Genomic DNA, 20,355 nt, shown 5'->3' on the forward strand with positions numbered 1-20,355 from the left:
CAAAACTACAGTGAGTTTGGCCTCAGTAATTCAGGTAACAGCAGGTGTTTCCCATCTATGAGGGAGCTGTGCTGGAATGAGTAGCAAAGGAAGGCTCATGTAAATAACAGATTATAAAAACTCCACATTATAAGCGCAGTCATAGGAGAGGATAAGGAACCTTGGAGCTGAATGATGCTGAAACAGCACACCCAAATTAATGTGATGCAACTAAAACAGTGCTGAGGACATCTTGATTTTAAGTACATGTGCTCAGAATGGTAGAAAACTAAAAGTGCCAGGGTAAACCAACCCAAGAGGTTGAGAAAAAGAGCAAGAGAAGAAACTGAGGACCCAGGGTCAGAATAATAAAGGAAACAGCAAAGATCAGTGAACAGAAAACACAGAATCATAGAGGAACTCAACAGGACTAAAGCTGCTGGCTGGTTTGTTGTTTTAAAGAGAAGGTAGGCCTCTGATAAGAAGAATGAAAAAGAGGATGGTACAGTGATAATTAAAGACAGAAACAGGAAATAACTATAGATACAACTGAGAAGAAAAACCAGAGTATTCGTTACATATGCAAGCAAGTTTGAAAGCTGACAGGACTTTGATAATTGCCTAGGAAAGTAAAAGTGCCAAAATAGACTCAAGAAGAACTAGAGAATTTAGTAGGCCAACAGATATTAAAGATATTTAAATGACAAAGACTTCCCATTCAAAAAAATCTTCACATGCTGAATCATGGGTAAATTGGACCTAACTTCAAGGAACTCTATGTCTTCTAACTTACACAGAGCATCCCAGAAAATTCAAGGAAAGCGTCCCAGCACTTTAGAGGATATAAACATAATCTTGACTGCAATATGATGTGACTTTTTAAAACAGAGAACAGACACATTTTATTAGGACTGTACCTAAGAATTCAATGTAAAATGCTAATGTGCCAAACTCACTAATACACATTTAAAACAAATCTAAATAGAATATTGTGATCTAATAGTTTACCATGTGATATCAAGGTTGATTCAACAAGCGCATATGTAAATGTAAATGTACAATTTATTAATTGATGAAGAGAGAAAAATAACATGATTAACTCAGGACATGTGATGAAGTCTGACACTATTAATAGCACCAGAGGTCTTTCCCATGCACAGGAATAAGAGAAAAGGATTTGAAGGGGAAAAATAACACTGACATTCTTTGCAGAGAGTGTGATGATTTTCTGTAGAAAAGCCAAAAAGAACAAACCCTACTAGAAAAAATAGAAAAGTTTAGCAGGTTTTCAGGATGTAAGATCAATAAGCATAAAATGATTAACCTTTTTCTATACCAGCAATAACCAAACAAAATGTAATTTAAAAATACCAAGTGCAGTCTGTAATCCCAGCACTCAGGAGGCCAAAGCAGGAACATCACCACAAGTTCAAGACTAGCCTGAACTACACAGTAAGACCCTGTCTCAAATAAATAAACACATACATACATACATACCATTCTGTTCACAATGGCTTTGGAACCTGGAAAACATCCAGAAGTTAATCTAATTGAAAATATGCGGAACCGTGAGGCCAAAACCTGATGCTTTAATAAAGGACCCAGGACAGCATGAATGATGGAGGAGAGAGCATATGAGCTAACAAAGGAAATGTGTTTGTCCATAAGTCCAGGGTGATTTTGAGTCAAAATTTCAGGTGGATTTTGAAGAACTCAGTAAGCACTTAGAGGTCACACAAAAGTCTCTGGGTAATAAATATTCTAGAAGAGGTTTGTCAGCATCGGAGGAGTGGGAAGCTGAAAGGCCCCACTCCCCAGGGGCTTGAATATTCCACTGTCACGGTTACAAAACTGTGTTCTTGACATCAAATGGGACAAAACCTAAATGTGAAAGGTAAAAACTATTATAAAAAAATTAAGGCCATACCTTTATTACTTGAGGGGAAAAAAGAAGAAATTGGTAAATAAAACTTTAAAAAAACAAAAAAAAGTAGGATAAAGATTTGCTAAGTTATACCACATTAGATAGCTTCCATGGAAGAAGTTAATTAAAAGTGAGAGGAGAGGACATATGGGGAGCCTGAAGCCAATAAAACATCAATATGTTTTATTAGAGAATTCTGGAGAATGCTAATACCCTAAAAAAGCCCCCTTCTGTGAGCAGAGTAAAGCCTCACAGACACACACACACACACACACACACACACACACACACACACACGCATGCACTCTAATCCCTGGAGCTGTGACCACATGCCCTTGTGTGGTGGGGCCAGCGTTGCAGATGATTTTATAACTGCTAAGCTGCTTGAGCTCAGTGAAAGGGGCTGGCCCTATGGGCTTTCTGAGCTGCATGAGACCTGTAAACATGGAAGAGGGGAAGAAGGTGGAGTCAGGAATCTAAAGTTGTTGAGCTGCTTTGAAGGTGGAGGGAGGGGCTAAGAGGATTGCAGCAGCCTCTAAGTGCTGGGAAAGGGTCTCTCAGGGACTTTAGGAGGACCCAGCCCAGCAAGGTATTTCAGATATGTGACCTCCAGAACTGTAAAATGACCTGTGTTTGTTTAGGTTCCCAAGTTTGTTGTTATTTGTAGCATCAGCAATAGGAAACTAATACACACTGTAATTTTAACAGAAAAACAGACGAAGGATTTGAAAGACAGTTCAGAGAAGAGGAAATGCTAAAGGCTGATGTAGAAATGTTCAGACTCACCGCTCACCAGAGAAATGGGAAGTGGACAGTGTTACACCACTCTGTGCTGGGGAGACCACAGCACCATGGAGTGCCAAGGGTTGCGAGAGTAGGCTGACATGGCAGCACCCTGGAGCGCACTTCAAGGGGCTGAGACCACAAGATCAGCACTGCATGTGACTCAGCATAGCACCTGCCCTGTGTCTCTGCAGTGATGTAATTCCAGGGGCACACACACACACATGCACACACACAGAAAGAGAGAGAGACACCCCGCATGCCTGGTCAGGCTCTGTGGATATAAGCATGGAATAGATCTCAGTATCCCTTCCTGGAAGAGAGATGGTGACACGTGGTGGAAGCATGCCATAGAGCAGCTGACCATCCCTTGCTGCCTGTCCACAGAGAACAGGAGGGGATCTTAACACAGTGTGGAGAGTTCAACCTCCAGGAAAGATTAGTGATTTCACACCATCTGGGCACGGAAAAGCCAGCACTCATATCCTCAAGGGCATGGCACTGACATGTGTTTAGCCCTGGCAGGGCCTTATGGAGGATGGCATCACAGTGGCAGAACTGTGTGTGACAGGAAGGGGTCACCTGGTGAGACAAGCCAGAGAGAGAGAGAGACCCTCCCACACTCTCCCTGAGGGCACACCCCCAGTGACCTAAAGACCTCCCACTGGGCTCCTCGCTCTTAAAGACCCACCACCTCTTAACACTGCCACACACTGAGGTCCAGCGCATGAGCCTGGGGGCAAAGACCACATTCAAACCACAGGAGTGATGTTGGTCACTCGTTCATGTGCTTGTTGACCATTTGTATGTGTATTTTGGAAAAATATCTATTCAAGCCCTTTGCCCATTTTTAATTGTGTCATTTGGGTCTTGTTGTGTTGAAGGAGTTTTTCATCTAACCTGGATTTTCCCCTTGTCCATGTGATTTGCCGATATTCCCCTCATTCCATATGTTGCCTTTCTCTCTGCTAGTTCTGTTGATGGCCCAAAATACTAAGCTTTGATGCAGCCTAGTTTAGCTACTGTTACTTTGTTGCTTGTGTTTTTGGTGTCATATCCAAGAACCTACTTCCAATTCCAATGTCATGGGTCCTGTGTTTTCTTCTAAGAGTTTTGTTTTCTCAGCTCTTACGTTTAGGTCTTTGATCAATTTGAGTTTATTTTTATATGTGGTAGTAGGTAAGCTGTGACTTTCCCCACAGAAGGTACTTGGCACTCTTGTCAAACTTCATTTGATAATACATGTGAGGGTAGGTTTCTGAGCTTTTTATTTTATTCCATTCATCTGTTATCTGTCTTTTGCTAATACCATGCTCTTTCTGTGACCTTCACTTTGTAAAATGTTTTGAAGTCAACAAGTATGATCCTCTGGCTTTGTTCTTTTCAGAATTGTTTTGCTGTTGGAAGTCCCTTGAAACTCCATATGAATTTCAGAAATGCAAAGAATATTATTGGGATATTGATATGGGTTGCATTAAATCTGTAGATTATACAGATGTCTTAATATTAAGTCTCCCAACTCATGAGCAAGGATGTCTTTGTGTTTGTGTCCTTCATTTTCACCAACATTCAGTAGTTTTCAGCAGTTACATTGTTCACCTCTTTGGTTAAGTTTATTCCTAAGTATTTTGTTCATGTAAATGCTATTGTAAGAATTGTTTGTATGGCCAGGCATAGTGGCGCATGCCCATAATCCCAGCACTCAGGAGGCTGAGGCAGGAGGATTGTTGCCAGTTTGAAACCAGCCTGGGCTACAAAAGTGAGCTCAAGGCCAGCCTGAACTGCATAGCAAGACCCTGTCTCAAAAAGACAAAAAAAGAATTGTTTACTTAATTTCTGTTTGGATTGCTCATTGTTAGTCCCACATTCCTTCAGTGAGGGGAATAACAGAAAGCACTGGAGCTGGGCTCTGGGTGGGTGGAGGGGCTCTCTGCGCCCTGCTATCTGCCTTCTGGGAAACTGGGCTCTGGAGAAGCAGATGGCAATGTGGAGAGCCTGTCCCTGACTCACTACTCCCAAGCCCAACAGGAAACTCCTGAGAGGGTGTAAGCAGGGCATAAGGAGCCAGAAAGGGGTTTCGATGCTCAGAGAGTGGGGTCAAGTCTAGGGTTTTGCTCCTTCTCTGTTCTCCACACCCAGCCCCAAGCTGCCCCATAGTGGCAATGGTAGAGCCATGTGATCTAAGACAGAGGGAGGGAGACCTTCTCTCTCCTCTGCACTGGTGCAGTGCCAAGGGATGGGATGAGCCTCTGCTGCTTTTCCCTCTCTCTGCCTTCTTGTCCCTTGATTCCAGAGGTAGGCACATGTGGGAAGTGAGGGCCAGAGCATCTATCTGACTGCCACAGTGAAGGAGGAGGCCAGGAGCCCCTGTGCAGGGCCAGCATACATCCACAAAGGAGAGCTCGCATGAGTTCAGAGGGCTCCTGGGCTCTCCCCAAGTTTCACCTGCATGAATCTGACCAAGAAAGACCCTGAAGAGTAAATGCGCCAGGACTTCTCTGTAGGGTGCGTGATGTTCAGGTCCTAGGCTAGGCATGGCACAAAGTGGCTTACACAGGGAGGACTGAACAGGGCTGCAAAAGCTTGAGGCAGAGCTGATAGGGAACCCATACGCAGCTGGTGAGAACTCAGAGCCTGAGCCCAGCCCAACTGACTGTCTCCTAAAACTAAGGCATAGCTACTGTCCACAGGATTTAAAGGAGTGTTGGAGCCACCCCCTCACCTAGCCGACCTGGACCCTCTTCGAGGCCCAGGCACTAACTGGGCTCAGGAGCCACGTGCCTGTCACCTGTGCCTGGTTGCCTCTGTTGGGTATTCTGAGCACCCAGCCCTGTAGTCTGAACCCCATAGCTGAAGAAGTCACAGATGGACTCCAAGAACACAGAAGCCGCAGCGGGGAAGAGGGGGCCACTGCCGCCACCTGTCCTGGGAGCTGCCCCTGCTCCATTCTGAGACACTATTATGATTTGGGGGATATTTTGACAAAGGAACACAATATAATACAGGACACATATTTTATATGATTATTTATAATCGCTACCCAAAGAACAATATACAAGAAGTGCAGGAAATCTGTCCACATGCTAAGACCAGGAAATCCAGCTGAGGGCCTGGATCCCACAGAAATGTCCTGCATGAGTCCAGCTGAGGACCTAGAGCTCATAACAATGCCTCCCACAAATCTAACTGGAGGCTCAGAGCCCATAACAATATCTCATGCAGGTCTGTTTCACAGATCTGTGCTGCAAAGGCCCAAAGGTTAGTGGTGGAATCTAGGAAGTCTGTGCCAGCGGGATGAAGGACCTGTGCTAGCAGGCTTGAGAGATCTGCACAGGAGCCAGGAAGCGACGCTCAGAAGAACCAGAGCTCTCCTGAAAAGTACCACAGCCATCCTCAGCAACAGTGAGGTCCCAAGTTCCTCCAGTGATCATGATGGCTGAGTTCCCATCAGGGAAGTCAACACAGCAAGCTTCTCCAGGAAACTGGCAGTGCACCATCTTCCCCTCCGGAAACTGGCAGTGTACCATCTTCCCCTCCGGAGCCAAGTAGTGATGCTCAGAGTGAGGACCAGAGCTCCCCCAAAGTCAACCAAAGTCATTCTCAGTGTCAACAAGGTCCCAAGCTCCTCCAAGGATGAAAACAGCTAAGTTCATCAGGAAAGCCAGCATGACGAGCTCCTCCAAAAACCAACAGCTCCTTACAGCTTCCACCAGTTCCAACAGCCTTTCTCTGCTCCCAACAGCCTCTTTAGTTCCCCAAAGCCTTTCTTCTTCTTCTTCTCCAGGTCTGCCTCTTATTCTGCTGACAACAGTACCCAGGCGGGCCTCCCACACCCAGCACCACCCTTAGTCAGTTCAGCTGGGGGTTATAAGTTGAGCACCAGTTATCAATCCACTATAGACACACTTGGAGCAGCCCTGGAAGGGCAGGGCGGGAAGCAAGCCAGCCTCTGGGTTTGCTTTGTGGCTCCATTATTCAGCTTTGAAGGCCAGAATCAGACCCGGTGCTTCCTCAGGTCTGGTACCCCAGCCTGACTGGAACTTTTCTCACTATCTCTACATCCGTCCCTTCATCAGTCTGTAGGATGTCCTTTGTGTTCTGTTGGTTTCTGAGAGAAAAAAACTAACAAAACACTTCCTAAATTTGAAATTTAAAATTTATTTCTGATTTTCACTGAAACATTATTAGATTTTTAATTTTATTACATTGAAAGCTACATACGACAAGGACTGAGTTGGCCAACACCAGTTAAAATTATGCAGCTCAAACTGCTTACCATTTCCATGTCCAGTTACTGTTTTTACATGTGTTAAACATGCATTTTGTAGTTGCTAGTCATGTGGCCTTTGTCCTTGACCTACTGAAATGGCTCAAAATGAGAGGGACCAGGCTGCAGGCGAAGTGACTGCTGCAGGCCTCGGAAGGAAGCACAGTGAGCTGGGAGCACTTGTTGACAAGAATTGAGGGAAAACAAAACAAATAGCCCCAGAGCTAAAGCCAATGGGGGGACATGTCACCACACCATGGGGACCAACGTGAAGAGCATCCAGTAGCCACACAGTTGCTGACAGGATTGGCCAGCTGCCTGCTACACACAGCACACATCAATGTGTGGAAACAAGAACAAGATGCCTTCCCCAGGAGTCCAGGAATTGCACACAACTACTGCAGCCTTCTTCGAGCCTGAACCCCAGGATGCTTGTCTGAGAGACAGAATGGGAAGAAGATAGCCAAGGATATGAAGAGGCACAGCAGGGTCAGGCCAGGGTCAGGCTGGAACCACAGCAATGGCCCCTGTGATGTGCAATGCTGCCTTGTGTTCCTTCCTCAGCCTCCATCTCTGTCCTCCAAGATAACTTACAGAGGTGCAGTTGGTATCCTCCAACCCCTCTAAATGACAGGCCACTTGGCCTGCACCCTGGATGCTGTCACTGTTCAGGGCTGGGCCAGCACCAGGAGCTCCTCCTGTGTGTGACACAAGCTTCTCAATTCCCAGGTTCCAGATCCCAGCTTCTCTCCTCCCTCTGGGCCACTCCTCCTCTTCATAGAGTATCCTGAGCCTCCTGATCTCCTGCCTCAGGGACATGGCCCCTGCTGAGTCCCTTCTACACCCTCTGTCACCAGCTCCCCTCTGCCTCCCACGACATGTAGAAGGTGGCAGCAACTCTGCCTGCAGCATGGATCTGCTTGTGGCTCCCACTTGTTTCTTCACCCACCAGTGGCCAGATCCTCTGTGCCTGTTCTTACTGTCCCTGCTGACTTCCTTTACCAGACTGCTTTGTCACCATCACCACAGGGCTGCCCACACTGGACCACAGACCAATGTCCAGTCCTCCCAGGCACCAGCAAGAAGCACATAGCCCTCACTGGCCCGGGGCTGGCCCCTGAGCTTGGTGACCCTGAGCCCTGTTGAAGCTGGGCCACTGCTGTCTCCATCACAGTTGGACTGTCAGACCTCAGCCAGAGCAGCTGCACAGTGGACACAGCAGCAGAACGAGATATCATGAGGTAATCCTGAAGCCCACTCCTTCCTCTCCACTCAATGTGGACCTAGACATGCAGCCTGGCTCTGAGGATGACGCTTACCAGGCTGGACTGGAATGTCACTGTGCAGCAGAAACATCAAATTTGTGTATCTTTTGACCCAGAAATTACATTGTTATAAATATAGATTCCAGGGAGACAGAGAGGGCAGGAAGAGGTCCACTCAAGGTACCATCCTAGTTCATTCCTGCTGCTACAGCCAAGTATTCGAGATGATGTGAATTGTAAGCAGCATACAGGTATTGCTCATAGTTTGGTGGACTGTAAATCCAAGGAAAGCTGCCAGCAGGCTCTGAGTCTAAAGAGTGCTTGTCACTGCTTCCAGATGGGGCCTTGAATTCCATGTCCTCTGGAGGGACAAACGCTGATCCTCATGGAGAGGAAGAGGTGGGAGGGCAGAGAGGCCCACGCTGGCTCCAATGAATGCCCCTCCATGACACTCACCTGTCTGAGAGGGTGAGGTCCGCCTGGCCACAGCACCTCCTCAGGCCCTACTGTAAATGGGGGCTAAGTTCCAACATGCAACTTTTGGGGGAAAACATACTCCCAAACCTTAGCGATCATCAAAACATTGGTCAATATAACAGTACAAAAATACCTGACACTTTCAATTATTGCAGACTAATTACATTCTTATTCATAAAAATGCTTAAAGTAGAATATATAAAATATTATGTACAGAATGAAATACCATTTGATCACTAATAGGACCAAATATATTAATGTAGGAAAATATTTGGCTTATCATTGGAAACGGAGAGGACAAACATGGGTGGGTCCTGCTTTTGCTGAAAAGAGTTAATAATAGCAAGTAGACAAGAGTTTGCACAGTCCAACTTCCTAGCATCACAGTAATGGGCTTTCTGGGAGACAGCTAATTATGGGTTGTTTTTTCCTGTATTGAACACGTTTTTATGTTGTTTTAATTTTTTCCTGTAAAGTACTGTCAAGCCAATTGTGGGCAGCAGGACCTGCAGGGCTTCACTTTCCCTTTCTGCACTTTGGTGGGGGTTGGAAAGTGAGAGCGGCTGCCAGGGACCACTGTGACCAGCTCCTTCGGCCCAGTACAGCCACCTTCCTGCACAGCCACAGCTCCTCTCTGCACTCAGCCTTCATGCATTTGCGTGTATGGATCATCTTCGTGTAGGATGCTGAGAGAAAGGTACTGTGTGAGCACAAGGTAGAGCGAAAGGGCCACTGTCCTGCCCTGTTTGCAGGTGGACCAGCATATGTGCTGTCCCTCCTCACAGCTACCATTGCTTGAGGCTTGGAGCCTGGCTCAGACCACAGCCTGCATTGGGACTGCTCTTGAGGATGCAGTGCACCCATCGGATTCAGAGCTTATGCATAAGCTTGCTTCTCGGGAAGATTAGATCGAATTAGAAATGGGGAAGAAGAGAAGTTCTGGGCTATGTCGTTCTGGGTGCCTCGTCTTCAGCTCCATGTGGACCTGTGAGCACCTCCCCAACCAAGCCCAGGCCTGCCCTGCAGTAAAGGGAAGGGACCAGTCTCCTGCCATAGCCGTCCAGGGCCGACAGTCCACAACAGCAGTGACAGCTGAGATGAAGAGCTGCATGTGGATTAATGCCGGCCAACCCCCCCAACCCAGGCTTAACAGTGTGGCGCATGTCTTGCAGGCACACCGGCTTGCTCAGCTGCCCTGTGGGGGAAGGAGCCATTGAAATGACAGCCCATAAGCACTGGGTGCCCCTCCAAGGGCATAAGGGGAGCTGGGCGAAAAGTAGGTCACATGTGCCTGGGCCATGTCACGCGGTTTCCCACCCCAGGCCAATGGGATGGGTGGCCTCCTTCCGTGGAGAACAAAACACCCCTCTAATTTTTCTCCTTTAGTGTTTCATCTTCTCTAAACAGGGAGCGTGGCCATCTGTCTGGTACCCACATCCAGCCGATCCTCCCAGCCTCACAGGCTGCTTTGTTCTGAGGTAAGGGGGCTCTGGGGTCCTGGTGAGGGGTCCGTAGAGCAGGACAGGTGGCTGAGGCAGACTACGAGGAAGACAGATCAAGCCCAAGCTTGGAGCCTCAGGCAGCATGGCAGGACAGGTAGGATTCTCATGTGTGTGGGCTTCAGGGAGGCTGAGACGGACTGCGGGAGCAGCACGTACGGCTCTTGGTGATGGGGAGCAGGATCGGTGTGAGTGCGAGCAGTTCCTATGCTTATGAGTATGGTGCTTTTGTTGGGTCCTCTGCTTTAATAATGTGGTTCTTCTAAAGGACTGGTATCATCTTAGTCTCTTTACTGTTAAAGTGATATTATTTACAGAAAAACAGACAACTTTAGGGATGTTTGTCAGATGCAAGACAAGGTCAGGGGTGTAATCCCACATATGGATGTGGGTCACCCTCAGAAACGGGGCCCAGAGTGGTCTAGTTCAACAAGCGCCTGGTACTGCCTTTCTGGAGATGGTGACCTCAGGAGCGAGCAGGAAGAGCACTGTGAAGCCCAGGTGTCAGCACAGGGTGGACACAGATCACTAGCACGCAAAGGACTCGCACTGGAAATGAGGTGTTAGTGTCGGGATGTGGCTGAGTCGTTTATCCTGGAGAACCATTGAGTGTGATTCCTGTCTGATAAAACATGTGGAATGGGTAAATGTTTTCAAATGTTTGTAAAACTTAAGTGAGTTTTGCAGCTTATAAATAGCAAAACTACTTTTTTTGCCCGTCTTACAAATTAATTTCAGTGTTGTACTAGACTCTTCAGCAGTGGTGAGTACAATGGAACCTGTCTGTGGCGTCTGTTGGAGCTACACTCGGACAGATTCCATGCTCCTGTTTGTGTTGCTCAAAGATGTTCCCGAAATTGTTTGCCAGGGACATAGTGGGATTTTGTCTGAGTATGTTCCATCAGGGGACAGTTTTTTGCCTTTCAGAGATAAAATATTTTAAGCTTGTTTTAACTGATTGTCCAGGACATGGGTGAATGACCAGGAGCACAGAAATGAATGCAAACATTTCTTTTTTAAAATTTGTTTGTTTGTTTGTTTGTTTTGAGACAGGGTCTCGCTATGCAGTTCAGCTGGTTTTGAGCTCACTTTGTAACCCAGGTTGGTTTTGAACGCACAGTGATCCTCCTGCCTCAGCCTCTCGAGTGCTGGGATTACAGGCGTGCACCACCATGCCCCGTTTCTAACATTTCTGATGATAAACAACTCTGTATTTTAGTGGTGCAGGGTAGCAGTTGTCCAGTGGTAACAGGAGAGGCTTTCCTCTTCCAAGAGCATGGCTGTGGAGATGTCCTGCATGGGCAGTAGCACAGATGACCAGTGTGCAGTATCCTAAGGGACCGTGTCCTCACCACTCTCCCATCTTTGGAGGAGGGAACTGTTCTCATAGTCCATTAAAACAGGGTAGAAAATTTCTGTGTTCTCCATATTTTTGGTTATAATGCCTCTTTTGCCTGTTATTTCTGTCACCTATCCCTCTTAGCGTGTGTCCCAATAACTGGACTTAACCTAAGCTCACAGACAAGGCACACAGTAGTGAGACAGAGGCACACTGCCATGATGACCATGCGTGTTGATCTTAATTGCCCTTAGAGGGAAAATTCGTGCTGCTGCCTTTAGAAATAAAGCGTGCCCTGGGAGGCAAGGCTGGGTCCTCCTTTTCCCTTTCTTGATAATGAAAGATGTGCCATACACACCACTTGCAGAGGCAGTGGGGCCATGTTTCTTGGTGCTGGGCAGAAGAGTAGGTCCTTGCACAGCTAGGTGCCCCCTTGGTGCTCTGCCTCATTCCTCAAGCTTCTCACGATCAGGATGTCCCCTCACCCCACCGCAACATAGCCTTTCTTGTGTACATCACCCTCACTATGCTCAACCTTTTTCATCTGGAAATAGGAGGGCCCAGGTGGAGTTGGGCCCAGTGGTGTCTTGAGCAAGGCCACGCTAATTTTGTACCCATGCTTCCTGTGTGGAGGGTGTCTTGTTCCAGGAACTGCTGGGTCCTGATTAGAGAAGCCAGGAGCCTCAATGAAGCATCCTGTTGCCACTTGTGATGGCCTGGGGAGATTTGGGGTCAGGGCACCCCACAGCTGGAGCCTGAGGACCAGCAGGTCTGGCTCTGGGACTTGGTGATAGGCAGAATGATTGGGCTCAGCCATGCCCAGTGGGCACTCCAGGTTGGCTTGAGAGCTGCAGGTTTCTGTTCTCTGCGTCTGAGCCACATGGTCTTGATGAAGGTACATAAGTCTCTGGTTGCCCATAAGTAGTCACTGGACTCCACCACTTCCTGAGGACTCTGGAGTGTGGGGCTGGGCTGCAGTGTGGTCTTGGACAGGCTGTGAGTCTGAGGACCACCAACATGGCTGTAGAAGAGTGAAAGCTTGAATGCTCACATGGGGCCCTGGAGCAGCTGGAGTTGTGGCTGAGTGACAGGGTCAGGACAGAACTGTGTACCCCACAACCAGGTCACATACAATCAGACTGGCCTGAGCCATGTGGTCATATGTTGCCTGTGGCCAGGGTCTTCCTATAGCAGAGGACACCGGCTGCCTCCCTGGGCCTCTGCTAGATCAGATTCTTGAGGGAGATCAGGGAAGAGGGATCCAGAAGGAAGTAAGCCCAGGGCCAAGACCAGCTCCCAGGAGGAAAGGTGTAGCACAGGCTGTGACTTCCGCTGATATGGAGCTATCAGAGGGGTCTTTCAGGACTGCTCTGTGGGGAGGGATCAGCAGAGGGAGAGGACAACGAGTGGTCTCAGGAAGGAGAGGGCCTGGGACAAGCCCTGGAGAGGTCCAACTGGGACTGCAAGGGCCAGCCCCAGGTACAGATCTGTTCCCTGAGGTCACAGTGATACAGATGAGTGGGACCTCAGAGCAAATCTAAAGGTACCTGCCATGCCCCTCCCCTACCTGTAACCCTCACCCCATCCCTCCCCCTCTGCTCTGCTCATCCCCTGCATGTGCACCCCCACACTAAGCTGTGGGGGGCTACAATCATTAAAAACAATCAAGAGACTGTGAGAGTGGAAGAAAAGAAACCTATATAAAACATACTATCAGGGAGAGTGAATAAAACAGGCAGGAATGGGGATACAAGAGAGATGGAGCTGCGCTGCGCTGCGCTGCTTTGCTTTGCTTTGCTTTGCTTTGCTTTGCTTTGCTTTGCTTTGCTTTGCTTTGCTTTGATCAAAATAGCATTTAAGTCACTAAGAGTGAGTAAAGCATTCAATCACAATGTTGGGTCAGATAGATATCAGAAATGCTGAGTTCTGAACTACAGATGTACTTGAGGTAGAGTCACAAGCTAAAGGTATAGAAGTACTGTGTCTCTTTTTTAGAGTAGTCTCTTTTGAGGAGGGCACACCTCAAACCCAGAAGGCACGAGAGCAGGCTCCAGCTTTCACCCCAGGGGTTATACCTTCCACAAAGTAGCTACCACATGGTGACAAGCCATAGAACCAACATGGAACCAGTGGCCACATACATGGGCAGTTCTAGGAAACACAGGATGTGAATGGACTGCAGACATCCATGGGGCAGGAGCAGCATATGAAGCCTGTGCCACTTGGGCTTAGGGAGGTGTGGAGCAGGCAGCTGTATGGAAAACCTTTTGCCACATCTGCCAGCATTTTAGATGTGAATACCCTTGATCACACAGTTTTCCATAAAAAATCCTTCTTACCAAGCCCCCATGTATGCACAGAGATCTGGGTGTTTGCAACCTTGTGGTTTGTAAGAAAAAGAAAAGGGACACCTGCAATGCCCACCTCAAGACACAGTGAGACTTCAGGGAAGCAGCAAGTCCCACTGTGATCTCCCGGGTACATACTCTTCAAGACACAGGGGCTGCATTCCTTAGCCCCACACAGGGTGCAGACAGCCCCATCAGTAGGACAAAGGGCCAGTGGCTGTGATTACCTTCGCACCATGGAGCCCCATTCCACAATGAGAGGCAGGGTGTCAAGTAGACTGGGTGAGTGTCTCAGAGACATCTGTTTGTGTCAGAGGCTAGCACAGTGTGCAGATTTGGGGGAGCAAAAGAGGTAGAGACAACATTGCAGACAGTGGCTGGGGACCACACTGGGCCCACCATGCTGGGCAAGGGCTGGAGCTGCTCCTTGGCACTTGGCTGAGGCACCTTGCTCTGGGTGTGGAATGTTCTGGGTCATGTGTTAGAGGGCATGTGGTGTGAGTGGCTGTGTGACAGTCTGTGTGTTTCAGATCATGCCATCTGCCACCTTAGCTAAAGCCTGCACTGTCACATCAGGACATATACACAGTGTGGGGCTCACACAGGCAGGGCTTGGAAGGGGACCAGCTACCCCTCTGGCATGTGGACTATGGGCCCAGGATGGCTCAGCCCATCCTCTGTCCACATTTCAGAGCCCTAAGTCCTATCTCCCCAGCCAGACTCTGGGAGCTTGAATCCCAGCCAGAGCAATGCTGCTGGATTCCATGTTGCTTTCTTGCTTTGTTCTTTCTTTTGCTCTTAGAGAGGTTCTTACTGCTGTGAGCATCAGACCTAGTAAAGTGTCTGGCCTGGGTAACCCAAAAAGGTGTGTTTGGCTTCTGAGGTTGATGCTGAGTCCAGAGTGCATCAGGAGAAAACAGCAGAACTAGATCATACCCAGCTGCACATGGGTCTGCCCCCGCTGCCTCTGCTGGACATTTCTGCTATCCCAGCCCCTAGTCACGACCCTAGTCCAGGGTACCTGGAAGAAACCAAGGGTGAGAATCACAGCTGAGCCAGGGAGGGGGCACAACTTCCTGCCTCAGCAGTACTGATGGCAGTGAGCCTCAGGGTCCCCTTCAGATCCTGCCCTGCAGCATCCTGATTTGACAAAGCTCACAAAACTGTTTATTCCCAGCAGAATTCAGTAGGACCCACCTTGAAATTTGAACAACCAATCCAGGGCTTTATAAATGATTTTGTCTGGCAGAATTATAAATGTGTTCATAAATCTGCATTTGCAGTTTGGTATGCAAAGATGCTGAGCTTGTTCTTCACACACATACCCGTGTCTTTCTTCATCACATACACTGAAATAGAAATGAACCAAACCCGTTAAAACTAAATTAAATGAGGCCAGGAGCTATGCGGTTTTGGGGATTTAAGACCATCAGCAGATTGAAGTCGCAGCACCTCACTGGGATGTTGCTGTTCTGGGGATTAAATCTAATCCTAGGGGGCAGAGGGTGTCTGCAGCTGCCACACAGGAAGGCCATAGGCTCCTGCCCTCCCCCAGCCTCCTCAGCTGAAGCTACTCCACCTGGACACCACCTTGGGGTCGCTTGGCCTATGCAAAGCCTTTGGCACAGTGCGCTGCATGAGGGGGATGCCACCCTCAGCCCCCACACCACTCCCTACTGCACCTCCTCTATCATACTGTGGACATGTACATGGGCAGAGACACAGGACTCAGCTCCTACAGGCACATGCATGTGCTGGCACTGAGTGACCGAGAGGCCTGGGTGTGGGGTCTTGCACAGGTAGGGTAATGGGCCTTGGCAACCCTCCACATGTGGCCCCAGCTCTTATCACTGCTCCACTGCTCAGATGGGCTGATCTGCATGGACTTGTACCACGCAGCTTCAGCAAAGATGCTTCCAAAGCCACCAGGTAGGCTTAGTTCTTTAATCTGACTCTTTGTGATTTATAATCACACTCTAAACTTCGTTTTTCTTTTTAGTTTCTTATCTATCTTGCTTCACTTTTTTTGACCTTTTTTCCCCCAGTGCTGGTAGCTAAATCCAGCCTTCAAACTGAGCTACATCCCCAACCCAGTTTTATTTTTTCTTATTTTGAGACAGGGTCTCACTAAATTGCCCAGAGTGAGCTTGGACTTGGAACCACCTGCCTCAGCCTTCCAGAGTGCTGGGATTACAAGCATACTATTGTTAAGATATTAAGATACTGAGAGAAATGACCTGTCAATCTAATTCTAGTTTATTTTTCTCTGAAGGTTAAGCATGGTCTATGCTTTGCCCATGTTGATGAATGAATCCTGTCACATAATCCAAGCATCCCAGATCTGCGAGCCCTGCCCACACCCTCTCAGAGGGTCTGGGAAGTGGGTTTCCCTTACCCCACCATGACCTCCATGGAGATCTGTGCAACCTCAGCACGTGGTGTGTGTGCAGTCTGGGAGTGGCCACTCCTGGCTGAAAGTTCTGGTCTGTAGTGCTGGGACCCTGTGCACAGCATGGCGACAGGGAGCACTAGGCCAGCCACAAGGTATGTCTGCACCTGCTGCCACTGCCAGCCACCACCAGGGGACAATGGAGAGCCCATGTACAGCTTCTACCCTCTACCCTGCCTTTCGGATGGTGAGGTCCTCTCACCAGTGAGGGCTGCAGGGAAGGCCAGGTGTCCTGTGCCTCATAGACCTGCACACCAGCCCCTGCATGGGAAGATCCTCCCTGCCAGACCCTGAGCAGGTCGGTTGTGCCTCACTCCTGCAGGACAGCAGTCCCCAGTTGTGTGGGCAGCAGCACCTCCCAGGCTGGGCTTCCTTCCTGGTGCCCTGGATCCAGCAGAGAAAATGGCCCTCCTGTCCCACATTTCTCTGCTACGGATTCCCAAAGGAACAGCTCCTCTTGCGGGGACAGCTGCTGGGAACAGAGCCCTCAGATCTCCCCAGAAGGGCTGGGACCTCTGTGCCTAGATGCCACCCTCACCAGTGAGCCTTTTCCCCCTCAGGCTATGCAGCCCTGCTTCTTGCACGCTAACTTAGATGAGCCATGAGGGCATCAGCAGGGGCCATTCCTCCTCAGTGGCAGGCTCCATGCCCAGTGTGCACCCTGCTCATCACCCTTGTCTTCTCAACTGGTTGGGTTTTATTTTTTCTTTAAAAGCACACATTCTGCTGTGTCTCCACTTTCCTGTCCACAGAGCAGCTCCTTCCCCTCCTTCGTTGTTATCAGAAAGGCTTTCTTGAGTCCTAGATCGCTCCAGGCCTAAGTTACCATCGGTGTCCCTTTATCTTAATAAAAGCTGGCATATGGAGTGCTATGCCCTGTACCACCACCCCAGTAGAAATGGTGACAAGGACAGGCTGAAAATCTAGCACACAGCTTTGCTTTTGTGTTTGCTAACTCACCCTCACCTAAATGAGATGCTTCCTAATGCTGAATGTTGAATTAAGACCATACAGTGGGCAACCATCCTGGTGTTCTCCCCACCAGGTACCTATAGCACTCCCCAACTGCTTTGTAGTTTCCTTCCCCACCAGCTGCTATAAGAACCATGCCATACATGGTGTGCACTTCATCAGTGTTAGGTATGGTTCAACATCGGTTCTATGGTGGGGGTCCCAGGTTGGTGGGGCAGATTCCTGATACAATTCTCCATCCACCCCAAGTATACAGTCTACTAAAGTATTGTACATTATCAGTCTTCATATGCATTACTGATTTTTCCTCATAAACTTCTGAGATAGAACACTGGGTAGGATTGCCATCTCACTAAAATCTGCAATTGCTGGGTTTTAATAGACACATGTGGTCCACCTCAGATGGCTTCCCTAACAAACATGCCAACCAAAATGCAAGCCAGGTGCCCTGCTCTCCCCAATGCTTCCTGCTAAAATTCTGTGTTTGTGCATTAGTCATTGTTCTAAGCATGTGATGGTATTCTCTGTGACTTTAATTTGCTTTTCCCTCTTCACTAATGAGATTAACTGTCTTGATACCCAGTCATCCCTCCATATCTGCCATGTTATCTGTTCCAAACCCCAAATGGATACCCAAATCTGAGGATGCTCATGTCCCTCATTTAAAATGATATAGCATTCACATAGACTCTACACACATCCTCCTGTACACTTTAAATCATCTCTGGATGACTTATGACACTTAATGTGGATTTTTGTGGAAGTAAAATGCAGATTCTGTGGAAGTCGTTGTCATACTGTATTGTCTAGGGAATAAGGACAAGGAAAAAACTGTACACATTTAGTACAGTTGTAATTCTTCTATCCAAATATTTTTTGTTCATGCTGATTGAATCTGAAATACAAGAATGCAGAGGGTAATTCTCTTTATTAGCCACATGGATGCCTAAGGGATCTGCCTGCTCAAGGTGCTGCCCCTTTCCAAGAGCAGTGTGGGAAGATTCCCAAGATATGAGCCCTTGCCAGTTAAATGAGTTGCAAGTACTCCCGCCCTGTAGGCTGCTTTTCTCTCTTTTGACGATGTCTGTTGACACACAGGAGTCTTTGTTCTGACATGGCTCATCATCTACATCTTTCCTTGACAGTGAGTGCTGTTTTATGTGTGAGGAGTCTGTGTAGAGGTACAGCTGTGTCAATGGGAACCTGTGCTATTTTCCAGAGGCTGTCATCTCCCTGGATCTTTGGGCTAGGGCAGGGAAGGGGGGCTTTAAAGCTTTATTTTTCCACTTGCCCAATCATGACCAAGGACTGTTTACCGAGAAGCCTGTCCTCTTCCCGTGCCTACAAGCACTGGTTCCTGACTGTTGAGCTCCCTTGTTCTTCTTGTTTATCCCTCACCACTGCCCACAGCTAACTTACTGTGGCTTCACATGTGCAGATAACTGGCAAAAGAAGTCTTGCTTTGTTCTTCTCCACAGGCTATTCTTGGCCTGATTAATACTTCACACACATAAATAAACATGTCCATGGGCTTGGATGTGTGAGCCCATTTGGAGGAATTAATATCGTAAGATTTTCAGTATTCAAATCTAGGAGCAATAATGCATATCTTGTGACTCTCAGGTACTCTTTAATTTTGGTCAGTAAATTTTCCTAGTTTTCTACATGGAGGTTTTACTTACCTTTTGTATGTATGTATGTTCCAACCCTGAATTTTTTTGATGTTATTGTAAATATATCTTCCTTTAAATTTTATTTTGTAACACTTGCTGGTCTGGAATATGCACAGCCAGGTGTGCTGTTGACATCATACCTATGAGCACTGATGCAGATTACTTCAGTTTTCCTGTGTTGGCCCTGTCCGCTGAACTGTTGCTCCTCCTTGCTGGCTTCTCACCAGATCTGCATCCACTGTGAACTCTAGAGAGGCTCCACAGGGACCCAGAACTTTGGGGAGCATGGACTCCCAATGGAACATGCAGCTCTCAAAGCAAGAGAGGAAGGAAAGCTGTGGATGCACTTGGGAACACTTGGCCTACCCAGGCCGAGCTGGGAGCTCTGTCGCTTACAAAAGAGCTGGCACAGCATGTCACCAGTCTCAGCCCTGACCAGGGGAAGCTGGTCAGTCTCCTACCTGAGCCATGAATCCCCTGACTAGTTTGGGGCCATGTTAGGAGCTCCTCCTGGGAGCCACATTTAGCATCAGCTGTGCAAGGGCCAGGAGGACTTGGAGTCTCTGAGTGCTGGCCCCTATACTGCATGCCCTGGCTTAGTGCCGTGTCTCTATGGCCATCAGCTACATATAGACAGTCTTCATGTGTCACAGCATCACAGTGTCCTGCTATAGAAGAACTGTAGGCTCAGCAAACACCGGGCTGTCCATGCTGTTGCACAGCAGGTGGGCCTCACATGCTTTTGCCCTCACTCCATGACTGCTCTTGGCCCAGCTCACTCATGCCTGCTCACCCACCCACAGTGGTCTTGACATCTGGCCATGAGGGCCAGGCTGGTCCCTCCTCTCCAGGGCCAGGTGGGAGCAGTGGGTGTCCCCATGTCCTCCCAGGGTGAGAGGGCTGGCTCATCTTAGCCTCTTCTTCGCTCACAGGGACCTTTCAGCCATAGGAGTTTTCCTTTACCTCTTTCCAGGAGGTGAACTTTTTTACGTTTCACTTCTGGGTCTTTGGCCTACATGGACTTCTGGGAGCAGGTGGGGATCTAATGTTGATTTCCAAGCATGGATGCTGTCAGTAGTCCCAGCCTGCAGTCCAATTCCCCACCAGACTGTGAGCCACTTGGGCTGGGGCTGTGGCCACCACCCTGCATGCCCAGTGCCTGTAAGGATAGCAGAAAGATGAATGATGTTAGCACAAATCCTGTTGCAGCCTCCCCTTGTGCTCAGGGGCTTGTGGGAGCTTAAGCACATTTGGAGAAGCTGTTTTGTAGGGTGCAGGGCACAGACAGAAGGCAGGACCCTTGTGGCTGCCTTGGGTGGAGGTGGCATCGGAGCCTGACTCCACACAGCTCTCAGGGAAGCCTGTCCTGGCTCTGCATGG

At 48.4% G+C, this 20,355-nt stretch overlaps 2 protein-coding genes across 2 annotated transcripts in view; both read left to right on the plus strand.

Moving 5' to 3' along the window:
- The window catches only part of LOC106146951, a 187,587-nt gene extending 171,301 nt beyond the window's left edge, over positions 1–16,286 (plus strand). Inside the window, exons 6-7 of the mRNA XM_013506114.1 lie at positions 10,103–10,173; positions 16,154–16,286. Coding sequence (XP_013361568.1) covers positions 10,103–10,173; positions 16,154–16,286 — 204 coding nt within the window. The remainder of the gene's footprint in view (positions 1–10,102; positions 10,174–16,153) is intronic.
- Positions 16,287–16,352: 66 nt separating this feature from the next.
- Positions 16,353–20,355, plus strand: part of Pcbp3 (poly(rC) binding protein 3) — a 52,164-nt gene continuing 48,161 nt past the window's right edge. Inside the window, exon 1 of the mRNA XM_013505683.1 lies at positions 16,353–16,425. The gene's annotated coding sequence lies outside the window, so the exon portion shown is untranslated. The remainder of the gene's footprint in view (positions 16,426–20,355) is intronic.

Source organism: Chinchilla lanigera, unplaced genomic scaffold, assembly GCF_000276665.1.
Source record: "Chinchilla lanigera isolate Chin_1 unplaced genomic scaffold, ChiLan1.0 scaffold00006, whole genome shotgun sequence".
Classification (NCBI taxonomy): domain Eukaryota; kingdom Metazoa; phylum Chordata; class Mammalia; order Rodentia; family Chinchillidae; genus Chinchilla; species Chinchilla lanigera.